Source organism: Phyllostomus hastatus, unplaced genomic scaffold (genome assembly GCF_019186645.2).
Source record: "Phyllostomus hastatus isolate PE091 unplaced genomic scaffold, TTU_PhHast_1.1 phas_contig_17, whole genome shotgun sequence".
In the NCBI taxonomy this organism is placed as follows: Eukaryota; Metazoa; Chordata; class Mammalia; order Chiroptera; family Phyllostomidae; genus Phyllostomus; species Phyllostomus hastatus.
The window spans coordinates 1,911,234-1,926,509 of NW_025333664.1; the positions used below are offsets into that span (position 1 = coordinate 1,911,234).

Here is a 15,276-nt window from a genome sequence, read left to right on the forward strand (position 1 = left end):
TTGAGGTTGAGAGGATTAAAGGTCTCCTCTCGGCCGGTCATCCGGAAGGTCAGCGAGGGCCAGAGCCCGGTCCATGCCCAGGCCCGACCCTAGGGGTCAGACAGACGGGACCCTGCTCCACAACAGCTTTACGGAAGGGGCGCTTTCGAGCCAATCCCTGGCGATAGCCTGATTTTCCCCCGGTTTACTTGGTCTGACAGTGACCCTTTAAAATGGAAGGGTCCCCTCCCTTTTCTCGGCCACAGCAAGAAGAGGAGCTGCTCAACGTGCGCAGAGGCCTGCTGTCCCTGTTCATGGCTCGTGAGGCGGACGCGGACGTGGACGTGGACATCTAGCGGCCACCCGGTTCCTCCCGGTTCCTTTTCGTCCGAAGCTGGGGAACCACCAGGACAGCCCTGCAGAGAGAAAGTGCCTGTCACTCAGGCACGAGTGCCTTTGACCTCTGGGTTCAAGGACGTGTCTCATGGGCGAGAAGAAGCATTGGCTCCCAGCCCCCGAAACTCGCCCGTGCAAACCACAGAAAAGGAATTGCCTTGTTTTTTGTAGTAGTGTTTGAAGTAGACAGTTGTTACCGAGTTAACTATATTTAATTATATTTATAAAACTAGTTTAATAAACCAAAACTTATCATATAAAAAGTGTTTTAAATGAGTACAGTTTGGACTGAATTATGAAGTATTATTAAAACTTGCTTAGTACTTCAGAATATCTATAATAAAAAATTAAGCCGCACTTGGAAGTCTTTGATTTAAAACACGTAAGTGCAAACGGGGCCTTCCGGCGCACTGCGGGGGAGTCTGTCCATGTGGTTCCGGCCTCTGGGGACCAAGGAGCCCGAGACGGCTCCTGTCCCGTCTGCGTTTCAGTCCTGAGTGGGCACCTGACCCCAGAGCAGGCTGTTCTGACGAGTCCTTACTAAGCTTCTATTCACTGTAGTAACCAGAAGATTACTTTATAAAAATGAATACACCGTTTGCTTTAATTGCATAAAAAAGTTGAAATAAATGCTCTATCATTTGGACAATTATATTATTTCCTAAATTGCTGTTTTCCTATTTTATGAACATTGGGTCAAACAAAACATCCTCCCCAATCAGATACCCACAGTACAGCAGCAAGCGGCCTTGACCCTGCTTGGGTAAGCAGAGCGTTCCAACGCCACCGGAACTCGAACCCAGTGCCAGAGCGCCCGCTTCTCAGTCGCTTCCCCGAGTCGTTGCCGCCCGCTGGGGCTGACCGGCGGGTAGCAGGGCCTGCTTCAGGGGACCGGCCACTCGCTGCTGCAGCATTCGACGCTACTCAGGCCTCCGTGTTTCTCGGGGACTCCTTCAGAGCCCTACCCAGGCACCTTTACCTCGTCCCTGGCCACACCTGCTCGGCCCCTGACTCGCACGTCACACCTCCCCCTGCCGGGGCCATCCGTGTGGCCCAGCCCAGTCCCGGCCCTGCGCTGCGCTCAGAGTCTCAGCGGAGTCTCAGCGTCCCATGTCCCCCCCACGCCTCCCCGCCTGGCCTTCCCACCAGGCAGTGATCTTACTAAGTCGCCTTCCTTTTACGCAGCTTCTCGGTGCCACGCCCCCTGGGCTGGTGTGAACTCCCCCCCTCCCCGTCTGTTTCCTACTGCCGTTTCACCTCTTAATCTGGGGCTCCCTCCCAGTCCCCCACTTTCTCCTCGTAGTTTCATCGGGTCCCGTCCGAAAGTCATTTTTGCGTACTGATGATGTTCGGACGTGCGAAGTTCTGACCTTTACTTTGGGCATCGCCACGTCCAACACACTGCTCTCTGGGCTTCCTGACGGTGCTGACAGGCACGTCAGTTCTCAGGACAACTCAGACTTCTCTGCCTCCGGTCCCTTCCCATCACCAAGGAAAACAAACCTTGTTCTTCCATCCCAGTACACGTCACCTTTATTCACCCAGTGACTCATGGCGAAAACCGAGAATTCGTTCCCGATTTCTCTTCTTCCTCTGGCCAGTCAGGGTTGATCAACAAGTCCTACAGACGTTACCACCAAAATACGCCCCCACGCATTCTTCCTGCCACTGCCACTGCCACTGCCTTTGACAGCGCCAACGCCGTCCCCACACACACAGCCGCAGCGGGCCCAGCCGTCGCCGCCCCCTCTCCGGAGCCCTCACCCGCTGGCAGCCCGCCCGACCCGCGCTCGCGAGCTCGCAGGCCAGCCGCCCCGCTCCTCCCGCCCCGGGACGGCGCTCTGGTGACCCAGGGGCAGAGGAGCAGCCACAGGGGAGATGAGAAAGTGCTGCGGAACAGACGGAAACACAACGTGCTGAAACCTCCGTGACGCAGGCAAAGCACTGTTCACGGGGACATTTACAGGGCACTCGAAGTGAAGAAAGCACTCTCCAATCAGTAACCTAACTTTATACTTTAACTAGGAAAAGATGAAACTATAGTATTAGACACTACTCATGAGCTGCAACTAGGATGTCAGGGAGAAGGAAATAATAAATATTAGGCTGTTGATTAAATCAATAAAACCAAAAGGTGATTCTTAAAGAAGATCAAGAAAATTGATAAACTGTTAGACTACCCAACCAAGAAATGCTTCCAGATGAATAGAGGAAGAAACACTTTTAATTGATTTTATGAAGCCAGAATTACCTTGGTCTCACTTGGTCCCAAAGCCAGATAAAGCATCACAGAAAAGAAAATAATAGACCAGTATCCCTTATGACTATACATATGAAAATCCTCAAAAAATACCAACACACTGGATTCAGCAGCATAGTATTAGTAAAAGACATTTAACGAAGGAGGTACAAGATTTGTACGGCAGGACCTGGAGTAGCATTTTGTGAAACGGTTCATTTCACTGACGAGATGCCTTCGGAACTCCGCTCTGGTTGTATCCATTAACCTCTGGCAAAACTGGTTTTATTGCTGCACGTCATCTCACTGGCAGTCACAGAACCTTACCAATGACATCGGGGGTTTACCATACACGCAACACAATAAAACATGATGGGGAGAAATGAAGGAAAACCTAAGTAAGTGGAAAGAAATGCCACGCTCATAATTACAAGACTTACGATGGTTACAGCAGCAGCATTCCATGAAGCCAGCCACAGGCTTAACACAATCCCGATCAAAGCCCTCACTGGCCTTTTTGCAAAATGAAAAAGCCATTCCTAAAAGTCTCATGGAAGTGGAAGGGACCCTTCATAACAAAACAATCTTGAAAGAAGAACAATAAAGTTGGAGGATTTGTACTTTCCACTTTAATACTGCAAAGCTAAATGAGAACAGTGTGGTTTCTGCAGGGCAGACACCGGCCGGCTGGGCAGAACTGCGAGTCCCGAAGAGTCGACTCACCTTCGGCCACTGAGTCCCGTCAGAGGGGCCAAGGCCACTGGGTGGGGAGCCAACCAGTAGTTCCTTCAACAGACGGTTTGCAGACAGCTGGCGAGCCCCAGGCAAAACAGTAGGTTTGCACCCTGACCTCACACCGTGTGTGAAAATTAACTCCTAAGGGATCGGAACTTAGAAATAAGAGCTAAATTACAAAACTCTTAGGAGAAAAACACAGAAGTAAACCTTTATGACCTTGGACTTGGCTATGGAGCCGTAGATGTAACACCAAAACTGCCAGCAACCGGGGGAAATAGGGGAATCAGACTGAATCAAAAATTTTAAAAACCCGTAGATCAAAAAACAAATTCATAACAGTGAAAAAACAAGAATGTGAGAAAATGATTGCAGATCATGCATCTGATTAGAGTCTAGCGTCCAAAATACATAAAGAGTTCCTACAACTCAAACAACAAAATGACAGACAATCCAATGTAACAATGGGCAGAGGGCTCGGGCATCAAAGACACACGAGCGGGCAGCGAGCGCACAGCGTGCTGGACGGCGTCCGTCACCGGCAAAACGCAAACCGATGCCACCAGGAGCTGCCCCTCTGCACCCGCCGGGGCGGCCAACCCAGAAAGGAGAAGCCGAGTTTCGGCAGGACGTCCGGGAACAGAGGCCCTTGTGCACGTGGGGGGAGGGATGCACGCCGCGCGGCGGCTGCGGAAAACCGCTGCGTCCTGGAAACTAACACAGAATCGCCGAGGGACTCAGCAAAGCGCATCACAAGTGGTGAAATTTGGAATAGATTCTGATGTTAAAGTTTTTAAGCTTATTTATACACAAAGTGTAGTTGTTTTAGTTCTCCATAATTCGTTTTTAACATTTTCTGTTCTTTAAACGTTTTTGAAAACATTTTAGAGGAGTTGGCAAACTGTCTTAAGGGCCATACACTAAATGCTTAAATCTTTTGGGCCAAAAGGTAAATTTGAGGCTGTTGTGAAGTTATGTGTATAAACACGGCACATGTAACCGTTTAAAAACGTAAGAACCATTTTTACCTTGCAATCCCTCAAAAACAAAACAAAATTTAAAAAAAAAAAAGGTGGAGCAGATTTGGTTTGTGAGCTACCGTTTGCAACACCCTGAGTTTAGAAGAAAAAATTTTAAAGATCAGATCTCTGGTCTTTATTATAAAATTTGTTCCTCAATTTAACTTACTATTTAACAGAAATAGTGATTTGAATCAGCTTTGCATTAGCAGAGGCTAAACGACTGTTAATGAATGAACCTCCTCGATCTTCCCTTTTCAAACATGTAAAACCAAGCGATCACCGCAGCTACCGACCCCTCCTCTTACCCGGATCACGGCTCCCCACGAGGCCGGGGCGGTTTCCCGAGCTCCGTCGGCTGCGCCACGTCCGACGGACACGTGCAGACGGACCTGGAGGAGGGAAAACCGTGCAGCGTCAGTGTGGCCAGGCCGGACGCTCGGGCCGACTCTGCAGAGACCCAGTGCCGCCGACCCTGACCCCGCGGGTGCCCAGCAGAGAGCGCCCCAGTCGGGCCAAGAGTCCGGCCTCCGCCTCACTCTTAGCCCCGGGTGAGGCCGGCAGTCCACACCGGCGAGTCCTGCCAAGTCTCAGCTCAGGGCCCAGAGCAAAGCTCCCCGGCGGTGGGAGGTCGCTCTTCAGCCATTCTGTCACCACGGCCTCTGATGGGTGACCCAGCCACGGTCACTGTTCACGAATTCACGCTCACTTCTAAGTTCCTCAACCTACCGAAGGAATCATACATGCTACGAATAAGCAACTGAAGTAGAATTTTGAGCAAAACAACATACAGGAAATAACAGCAATAAACCAATGTACCTAGGAATGTGAAAAATGGGGCAAAATGTTATGGGGTTCCTGAGACTGGGCCTCGTGCGACAGGAGTCGTCGCCACCACCACCACCGCCGCAGCCACGAAGTTCCCTGGGGGCGGGGTGTGGACCCGTCATTTAGGGCGCACACCTGGAGTGCAGGAGCATTTAGGAGACGAATCTTCGAAAAGGCAGAATAAACTGCATTTAGAAAATAATGATGTGTACATTATAAGTGGTTTTGACTTGAAGGATTATTAGCACGGATGTCATACCCGGAATTCTCTACTGTTGCTTACCGTCAGGAAATTGGGGTTCTTCAGAACCCTCCGTCCACATTCAGGAGATGCGTGGTTGCCCTTAAAGACGACTTCCTGCCCTGGCCGGGCGGCTCATCCCCCTGGACTGCAAGGGTGCGGGTCGGACCCCTAGTCAGTGTCTCTCTCGCACCGACGTTTCTTTCTCTCCCTCCCCTTTCTCTGAAAGCTATCAAGAATGTCCTCCGGTGAGGATAAAAAATAAAAAATGACTGTTTATTACTCTAAACGCAAAATACCGCTGCTTTTACAGCACTATGGGACAGGCAAGCGGCAGCCTTTCCACCGCTCACCCCAGGAAAACACCGTCTAACTGTGCAGCAGTGACTGGCTCCTGCCATCACCGCCACGCTCACAGGAAGCACGCGGTTGAGGTCAGTCTGCCCTCTAAAACAGTTTCCCCTGTTTAGTGTGACTTCAGATACGTTCGGTTGCTTAGGAGCACCTTCTGACATGCCTCTTTCTCGTGAGAAAACCCCAAAACGGGGTAAATGGACATTGGGAACATACAGGACTGGTCGTTTTAACACTACAATTAGATCCCACGTTTCTGGACTTGACTTTGTTGAAGAGCTGGGTGTGTAGCTAGGAACTCCCCTCCCATGTGCACCAGAATAAACTTACACCTGTAGTTACCCCACATGTCCACAAGGTGGACCTCTTGCTGTTAGACGCTTCTCCTTATCCATTTCACGTGTCCAAAAATCACATAATTTCAACGTGTCTCTAAATTTTTTTAATGCACTTTATAAAAAGTCATGATCTCTTGTCCCCACCCCCATTGGCTTAAGCTTAACGGATGCTGCTAAAAGTCCTCTGTCTTTCACAAAATTGCCCGTATTTTCTTAAACTTTTAAAAATGCTTAAAGACAGAGTTTCTTTGATGACTGGATGTCGTTACATGAACAGTTCGTGTTTTGCTCTGTGAAAACGAGCGAACGAGCTGCGAAGTCGGTGCCTGAAAGCTGTCAGGACCCCTAGTCGCAGCGGAGGGCCCTCAGGCAGACGCCGCGTGCGTCCTGAGGAGGAAAGCAGACACTGTTTCTTCACAGTCTTCCCACGTGTTCAGTAGAAAAACTTCCTCTTCAAATGAGTGCAACACAGGTACACTTACATAATGGGCACGCACCTGCCCGCACGGCGGTGGGATTTAGGAACCGCTTCTTAACCGGGTTCCCCCCACGGATGAGGGCGAGGGGTTTTCGCGACGCCGCGCCGAAGACCCACTGAGCTCAGGGCCAGGCCGACCGCCGGGGCGCAGGAGACGTGCCCGGGGCACGAGTGTGAGTTTGTCTCTCGGCCTCCACAACAGCCGGGGAGAACGTGGAGCATGCAAATACAACTTACAGTGCTCACTTATGAATAAAAACGCAATGGTAGAAGCTACCCGCTGTTGCTAAGATCTTTCACTGGAGTGGTTCTGTGGTGTCTTAGAACCCTGGAGTCTGGACCAAACCAAACCCCTCCTTCGGGCAGCCTGTGCCGCATCTGCGCTTTATTTTACTCGCCTGGTAGCTGTGGGACCGGACCTGGGCGGGAAGCCTGGACGTGTCCCTCCTGCCCACTCTCTTCATTCTGCGGCCAGCGTGCGGGCAGCTCCGTGCGAGGGGGGTCGGCGGCGGCGTCTTCTACCTCATTCGGGCTCTAATTAAGATGTTAAATCGAATAAGATATAAAGTAGAGAGCTGCTGCAACGTAGCTTAAAATAGAAGAAAAACTTACGTGTCTTGGAGGTCGGCTGGCCGCAACTGGCTATGAACGAGAGAGAGCACGTACACGGATACACGTTAAATGTACAGTGTGAGCGCACAGATGCTCAGGAAGTTAAGGACCCGCTGTCCGGTTAGAAAGGGCTGAGCGTCTCATCTCACGACGAAAAACAGACTCAGTGAAGACGAGCCGCCCACGGAAGCTCACACAGAGAGCGCCGGAGGCTTCCTACCCGGACAGTGGTGCTCAGCACGGGACTGACTCCACGAGCGGTGTGCTTGCCGGCACCCCGGGGTGACCCCAGGTCCCCCTGACCGAGAGGGCCGGCACAGGGCTCAGGCCGCGTCCACGGGCGCCTGCCCCTGCTTAAAGCAGCAGAGCCGGGCAGGTCTCGGAAGAAGCTGAGGACACCGCTCAGGGATGCCAGGCTGTGCGGCCACCCGCACCCGCGGGCTCCCGTTCCTCAGATCCCGTCTGTCAGATCCGTGGGGAGTGCTGGGTGCCCGGCGACCAGCACTGCGCCTCCCTCGTCGCCTTCGGGGAAGTCGCTCCGCGCCACTGGCCACCAGAGAGATGCAGGTCGAACCCACGGCGAGCCACCACCTCGCACCCGCCGGGACGGCCATGGCCAGTAAGCCGCCCGTGCCGGCGAGGGTGCGGAGGACAGGGGACCTCGTGCACGGCGGGCGGGGATGCGGCAGACGGGGCAGCCGCGGTGCAAGGCCGTGCGGAGGGTCCTCACAGAGTTAAAAACGGACGGAACCGCCCCATGACCCAGCGGTTCCAGCGCCGGGGACGTATCTGAAGGAGCCCGAAACACGGGCTGGGAGGAACGTAAGCCCAGCGTCCACTGCACGGTCATGTACAACCGCCGGGATCTGGACACAGCCCGAGTGCCCACCGGCAAACAGGCGCTAAAACAGCCGCGGCCTGTGTGCACAGGGGACCACTGCTCGGCCGTGGAGGAGGGCGAATCCTACCTGTTGTGACGGCGGGGACAGACCTGGAGAGTAAGTATCACACAAGCGAAACCAGCCAGTCAGAGGAAGACAAGTGCCACCTGATCTCATTTCTGTGTGGGCTCTGGCGAACAAATAAGCTAAACAGAGAGAGGCAGGGGCGCGGGGAGCAGCCCGACGGCCGTCCGGGGTGGACATGTGCAGGGCCGGGCGGCCTCAGGGGGGGCGGTTCGCGGCGCGGGGAATGGTCAGCAACGTCGGGCAGCAGCGGGCTGTGGGGCCCGGCGGGTGCTTGGGGCGGGGGTGAGGGCCCCTCTGTGGAGTGTGGTTTCCGGCCGCTCTGCTGTGCAGCCGAGCCTGGTGCGGCACGACACTGCAGACGCGCCGTGGTCGAGAAAGAGCACCACCGGGGCCGTGCCGTCGGGCAGACGGGAGTGCTCCCGCAGAGCCAAGGACCACCCGGCCGGAGGGGCAGACGGGGGTGAGCCCGGCACTCCCGCCGGCCTGGGGGGGCCGTTCTGCGGGGCACAGTCAGAACCTACCTGGAAGTCTCCTCCAGGGGTCACAGGTTTCGACGTGTGTCCCCCTTTGTGCCAAGGTCACTTCTGACCTTTGTCAAGCTGCATAAACTTCCTCCCTGTGACCTCCAGAGACTCCCTAACCTGTTTTCTCTCGGAACGCTTTTTGATGCCGGTAGGTGCGAGCTCAGAAACAGCCCGCAAGAGGGAGGCATTTTCATCTGGGGGAGTTTTTCAGCACGTTAGCGCCTGTTTCTAGGTTTGTCACTCGACACATACATTTAAATTAACTTGAAAGAGATCGTTTGGTTTTCCAAGACAGAACCATGCACATTAACAATTTATAAAACAAAAGACATAGGCCCTGGCTAGGTAGCTAGGTGGTGAGAGCATTGTCCCCACATGCCGAGGTTGTGGGTTCAATCCCCAGTCGGGCACATGCAAAAATAAACCAACAAATGCATAAATAAATGCAACAAAAATTGATGTCTCTTTTTTCTTTCTCTCCCTCCCTCCAAAAATCAGTCAACAAAAAAACCCACAAAGAGTTGGAATTTTCTTTGATGTATTTGGATTCTGATTGCTCAAAAATAATAAAATTTGGCTGGTTTCACAGAATACTGTTCAAACAAAACTCTAATCCCAACCCCAAGAAAATATAAAGTCCAGGTTAATTTCCTGCAATAAGTAGTCATTTAATTAAAGAACAAAATTAACAGGAATCAAAATGTCGCAGCTGTATTTTTGTTAGACATTATATAAAAAACGAAAAGTATCATACAGTGAATCATTTTGTGTAACACCAACTTAGAGAGTTCTCAACTCAATCACGATCAGAAGAAACGTCTTTTCAACGCAATACTGCATGACGCCACGTGACTCGTCCCTCGCGGCGGAGGCCAGGGCGCGCGGAGCCGGCGGGTGCACGGCGCCCGCCTGCTGTCGCCCCGCAGAACGGAAAACGGGGCTCAGAGGCAAGCGGTTTCCGCCCCGCAGTTCCTCGGGTCTCCGCCGACCGGGCGGCCCGCCCCTCAGACACCGTAGAGGGGCGTGTGTCCCAGCGTCGCCCACGCGTGTCCGCGCCCCTCACGCGCGGCGGGGAGTCGGGCAGAGCTTCAGGAAAGTTCCCTGATGAGTGTTCAGTGTTGGTATCAAAAATTAAACACAAATTCTTCTCAGAAGAAAATCTCTATGGCCTGTGGAATCTACAAATTGTTTGGGGAAAAAAAGGAACATGAAGTGTAAATATCTAAGTCGCCAAGACCTTTCACCAAAGACACCCGTCGCCAAGCTGCTCGGCGGTCCCAGCGGGACTTGCTGCTCCGGGGACAGCGTGCGCGGCGGGCGCCTCAGCGCAGGGCCCCCAGCTCCCAGCCCCCGGGGCCCGGGGAGGGACGACCCTCCTCCTTTCCCCGGGCCCCGCGGCTGCCTCGACAGCGCAGGGCGGGCGCCCGAGTGTGCAGCGCACAGAGCGCCCGGCCCTGCGGGACCCGGGGCGGCGGCCCGAGACCAGCCACGGGGATCACGCCGCGTCACGGTGTGCAGCCGTCACAGGGCCGCGTTTGTGGCAGTGTTTCACACACGTGAGAAAATCTCCTACGACTAAAAATAGTTTCCACTTTTAAAAACTGACAGTGAAGCCTAAAATGTGGCAGTATAAAAACCTTATCGTCATTTCCTAATGGCCAAGGGTGGGCTGGCTCCCCAAGCCCGCCCCCCGAGACAGCCGGCGCCCGGGGCTCAGGAGAGCAGGATGCACGTGCGCTGGGAACACCTCTTGTAACGGTGTGCGCCGGGGAAACGCACGGGTGTTTTGTCCGTACACGGAGCACGCACACACCGTACCCGGTTTCTCTAACACCCAGTGGACGCTGAAAGTAACTTGAACGTCTCACTGGCGAGTGTTCACCTGCTAAAGCTCCGGGCGTTCTGAACGGCCGAACACACGCTGGCTGCCCCTCCCTGCCGGACGGCCGCCACGAGCAGACTTCAAACCGCCTGGTGACCTGCTGGCTGGCGTCCTTCCCTCCCGCCCCTGCAGCCTCCTCTTCCTCCCTGGACCTCTCCTCCGCCAAACGGCCCCGCAGGGTGCGACTCCGAGGCACCCGGTCTGGTCCCACAGCACGCCGACCGTACGGAGCCGATCCCTGAAGGACCGCGTCCGCGGCCACTCGGGGACCGGCGGGAAGGAAAGGCGCCCACCGTGCAGGGTTGGGGCGGGTCTCCTTCCTGTGTGCAGCCGGCCGAGCACCTTGAGACCCAGGGGGGAAGGACCAAGCGGCTGCACCCCGGCCCCCTCCGGTGGGGGGTGGGAGGCACACGGGCACTTCAGGGGACGACTACTTGGCGCAGCCACATGGGGGGCAGGGTTGGGGCGCAGCGGGTGCTGAAGGCGGGCGCCCCGAGAGTGGAGGGAGGCGGCCTCCACGCTCCACCAGCGAGAGCGCCTGCGGGCAGGGAAGCATCGCTGCCCCAGGGGAGGCTGAGCCCCCCCCCCCTCGGCACGAGCTCCAGAGAGCTGGGAGCCGCCTCTGCCTGAGCCCTAGAGCGAGCGGGCAGGGACTGGGTGCTCCTCGGGTGTCTGCAGAGCAGACAAGCGCCCCTCGGGCCCCGGGGCCGCGGGGGCCCGGGGTGGAGGCGTGAACAGAAGTTCACACAGGGTGGAGAAAGGCAAAGCGGGGGGGGGGGGAGCGAGTGTGAACGGGGCTCTGTAAACAGGGTGTGGGTGAGTACGGGGGTGGGGGACCGCCTAGAGAAGCCAACGACTTTCACCGCCTTGGGACTGGTTTTCTCAAACACACACGCACCACGTGGCTGAACCAACGACTCCCACAAGACCGCCCTACCCAACCACCCTTCGCCGGGCGGGGAGAGCTGGGGGCGGGCCCCGCGTTTAGGGGGGGCACACACCGACTGCTGGACCGGCTCTCTGCAGAAACGCGGGATCTGTTCCCGGAACGCACCCGCCGCTCTCTGCGGCCCTCCCCCTCCCTGAGCAAACACCACCGCCGAGTGCCCCGCGAGCCACACGGACGGACGGAACCTGACCTGGTCAAGTGCTTGCTGGACGCGTGCACCTCCATCTCGTTGCTCTTGTACTCGTTGAGCTCCTTCCGAATCGCCGCCTGCAACGGGAGCGGCGCACCGGTTACGGGGCAGGGAACGGTGGGCGCGGGCAGTCAGCCTCACGGCCGGCCGTGGGTGGACCACCGCCCCGGACGCTCGCCGACTTCCCGCCCCGCCCCCACCGAAGCCCCCCCTTCCTGTAAGCCCGTGTGGTCTGGCCCCTGCTTTCCGGCGGCCCGGCCCAGCTGGCACTCGCCCCGAGACCGGCGTCGCCAGCGTCCCCAGCCCCTCGGACCGGAGGATTCCCTGTGGCTGGCGGGACGTCTCGCGCACTGTGAGGCGCGGCGCTGAGTGGCACCCCCGGGCCCCACCCACTGGAGAGCAGTGGCAGCTCCCCACGAGTGACACCGACAACGCCTCTGGTCTCCGGGCACGGCCACGCGTCCCTGGGGCCGAACTGTCCCCAGCTGAAAACACGACCCTGACCGGAGTGTCCTGGGAGACCGGCACCTGGTCCGGCGGGGCCTTCGCCTCACGGTGGGCGGCGCCGCCGTCTGGGGGCGCGCTCCCCGGGGCCGAGGCGGGCGCGTACCTTGTCTGCGGCCGACAGCCTCGTCCAGGGCTTGTCCGCCCGCCTGTCGTAGTCCTGGGCTTTCGCCACCTCCACGTAGTCACTGAAGCGTATCAGGATTTTCCTGTCTCTGAGCTCGTCCACCGTGGGCCTCTGATTGAGCTGAAAAAAGGGTCCTCACCATCAGTCAGGCGCCACGTGCCAAACCGGCTTTCCGAGAGCTTTCGGCACACACGGCGCCTTTCCGTGCAGCGGCGGGGAACCCCGGACCTGCAAACACGGGGTCCGGCAGCAGCAGTGCCCGCGGGAGTGCGGTCGCTAGGGTGATGGTGTGGGTGTGGCGATGTGCAGTTGTAACCTGGACGTGTCACCTGCAGCGTCACACGGTGTGCTTGAGGGTGACACTGTGCGGTTACCGGGGTCCACGCTTCTGCTTCTGTGACAAACAGGGAGCACCATTTGGGCCGGACCCTGTACAATCCTAATGCAAACCCCCTCCAACGGGGAAGGGCTGCAGTTTCGCACCTGAAAGCCAGCCTCGCCCCTTCACACACGTCATGGGGGTTGCCCCCCCCCCGCCGCCACATGGCCGCGTGCACAGAGCACAGGCTCAGGGACAGGATGACACATTTACTGGGACAGATTTTAGGGCAGAAGCTGCCGCTTTTCAGCTCTTGTCAGGCAGGGGTTTTAGGAGAGTTCGTGACAACGTTGAAAGGCTGACTCGAGTGAGCTCCTACGTCTACTCCAGCTCAGGAAAGACACTGGTTCTCCTCGAACAGGACAAGACTTTATTAATTATCGTGGTGACGATGATGGTGACGAGGAGGATGACGCCAGCGGAGGCACCAGCAAGGGAAACACCTCGTTCGGAGACCGTCGGGCGCTACAAGGGGGCCCGAGGCGGCGGCCTGCGGCCTGCACGGCTGTGCGCTAGCGGCCGGAGTTGCAGGTACAACGCCCCCGGGGGCTGAAAAGCTGCCGCCGTCAGCGGCCTCCAGACGAGGCGAGGCTCCCAGAGAGGCCGACAGGGAGCCTCGGACACCGGATGTGCGTCCGTGGGCCGTGGGCGAAGTCCCGAGACACGCAACGACAACGCCCCGTCGACACCTGGCTTCCTAAGACAAGGGGCAAGGCCGCCCGGGGCCCTGCCGCCGCACCAGGCGGGTCCAGAGCTGGGGGAGGCCTGGCGAGCGAGGGCGCCACGCCCGGGGAGGCACGGAGTGACGTCCTGCACCCCACCACACCCGCCCCCCACCCCGGGTCCCTTAACCCCCAGGGCCGCACCTTTCTCGTCAGCCTTTGCTTGATCTCCCGCCTCTCCTCCTGCTCCGTCTGGTCGTTCCGTTCTGAGAGAGAGCGGGAGGGGGGAAGGGGGGGAGAGCAGGTCAGCAGGTCATCCTCCCTGGGGGGGCGTGCACCCAGGACCCCCGAATCTCCGGTAGCTGGAGGGACTCGAGGGGACACCTTGGGAACGACACCTTTCCGTGCCAGTTTCTTTCCCCCACTTTGCAGGCACCTGCTCAGGACACGCGGTCCCCCCGAACCCAGAAGCCCCTGCAGAAGGGAAGTGCGGCCGGCCCCCCGCCGCCCCTTGTAACGGAGCCCCTCATCCGTGTGTGTCGGTGCGCGGGGTGGGGGGCACAGACGGCGGACAGGAGCCGTCGTGGGGGCTGCGTGTACGGCGCACTCACACGTGTGTACGAGTGAGTGTCGGCAGAGCCGTGACTGCTCCTGCTCCTGCTCCTTCCCCATTCACGAGGGAGACGCGCTCCTGTTTTCAGCCGACCGGCGTAAGCCGGGGAGCACCCTCTCTAGACTGTGGGCGGCACGTGCCTGCCGGGAACGCACCACCTTCGGGTGTCTTTCCCAGGCGCACACACCCGTGCACCCAGCTGGCTCGGCGTGGCAGGAGCCAGCGCCCTCGCCCGACGCCCCGGCACGCCTTTCCCCGGGGCCCGAGTCTCTCGCCAGAGACCTGGCCGGGCCTGTGCGCGCCGTGACGATTAGCATTCAGGCGGCGCCCACGCCTCCTCGGAGGAGCTAAAAATAGAGCACAGCGCCGAGACGGGTGGAAAGCGTGTGCCGTGCCCTGGGACGCGGATGATGGATGCCCTATTTCTGGCGCCGCGCTGCTGAAGAAAGCCGCACTCCCTGACTCCCTGACCCAGGCGGCGAGCTCCTCCCGCGGAGAGGACCCCCCCTCCCCCGTCGGCAGCGGCGCCCCTGGGAACGCCCCAGTGCCCCCGATTCGGGAAGGGAAGCCCTGCTGCCGCACTCGGCTAGTCTGGCACCGTCCGCCTCCACCCACAGCGGGGGCCCCAGGCTCATTTCCAGTGAGGGGGGGGTCCCCCCCCCATCAGCCTCGCGGCGGCCTTCACGGGCCAACAGAACGTCAGGGCTGTGCACGTGCAGCTGTCGAGCGAGCGCTCCGTGGGCCACCGGGTGAAACCAGGTGCAGGGCCGGAGTCGCCCGCAGGCCTGGGGTGCACCGCCTGCGCTCCGACACGTCTCGGGCCGCGCCAGGCAGGTCGGGGGGGGGGCTGGAGCGCCGCGTGACACCCCAAGGCCGGGGTCGTTGGAGGAGCAGCCCCCCGGGACGCAGGGTGAGTGGGAGCGCGCGCCGGTGTTTCTCTCCCCGTGTGTGTGTGTGTGTGTGTGTGTGTGTGTGTGTGTCTCTCTCTCTCTCTCCCGCTCCGGCATCCCCTCGCTCTAATGATAAATAATAAAGTAAAAGTTTAAAAGGTCTGTGAGTGAATAATTCCGAACTGGGGTGCACCAGGGACCAAGGGCCCGGGGGTGTAACGCACCAGTCCTCGGGCGGTCCGTGACTCCCTTCAGAAAGGAGGGCCCGCCCCACGTTGTTTTATGGGGGGAACAAGCCCTTCCCGGAGAGCTGGTGGCGGAATTAGGACGGAAACGGGGAGTCACCGCGAACAGGCCGGCCCCAGGGGC

At 57.9% G+C, this 15,276-nt stretch overlaps 2 protein-coding genes across 4 annotated transcripts in view; one reads left to right on the top strand and one right to left on the bottom strand.

Moving 5' to 3' along the window:
• The window catches only part of SYCP2 (synaptonemal complex protein 2), a 52,950-nt gene extending 52,397 nt beyond the window's left edge, over positions 1 to 553 (top strand). The window contains 1 exon segment of the mRNA XM_045833132.1: positions 246 to 553. Within this exon segment, the coding sequence (XP_045689088.1) occupies positions 246 to 335 (90 nt within the window). The 3' untranslated portion in view covers positions 336 to 553.
• Positions 554 to 9,755: 9,202 nt separating this feature from the next.
• Positions 9,756 to 15,276, bottom strand: part of PHACTR3 (phosphatase and actin regulator 3) — a 96,864-nt gene continuing 91,343 nt past the window's right edge. For all 3 annotated transcript variants that reach the window (XM_045833272.1, XM_045833273.1, XM_045833274.1), the window contains exons 10-13: positions 13,609 to 13,670; positions 12,343 to 12,483; positions 11,733 to 11,809; positions 9,756 to 9,889 (exon numbers count right to left, since the gene is read on the bottom strand). In XM_045833272.1, coding sequence (XP_045689228.1) covers positions 9,874 to 9,889; positions 11,733 to 11,809; positions 12,343 to 12,483; positions 13,609 to 13,670 — 296 coding nt within the window. In that variant the 3' untranslated portion in view covers positions 9,756 to 9,873. The remainder of the gene's footprint in view (positions 9,890 to 11,732; positions 11,810 to 12,342; positions 12,484 to 13,608; positions 13,671 to 15,276) is intronic.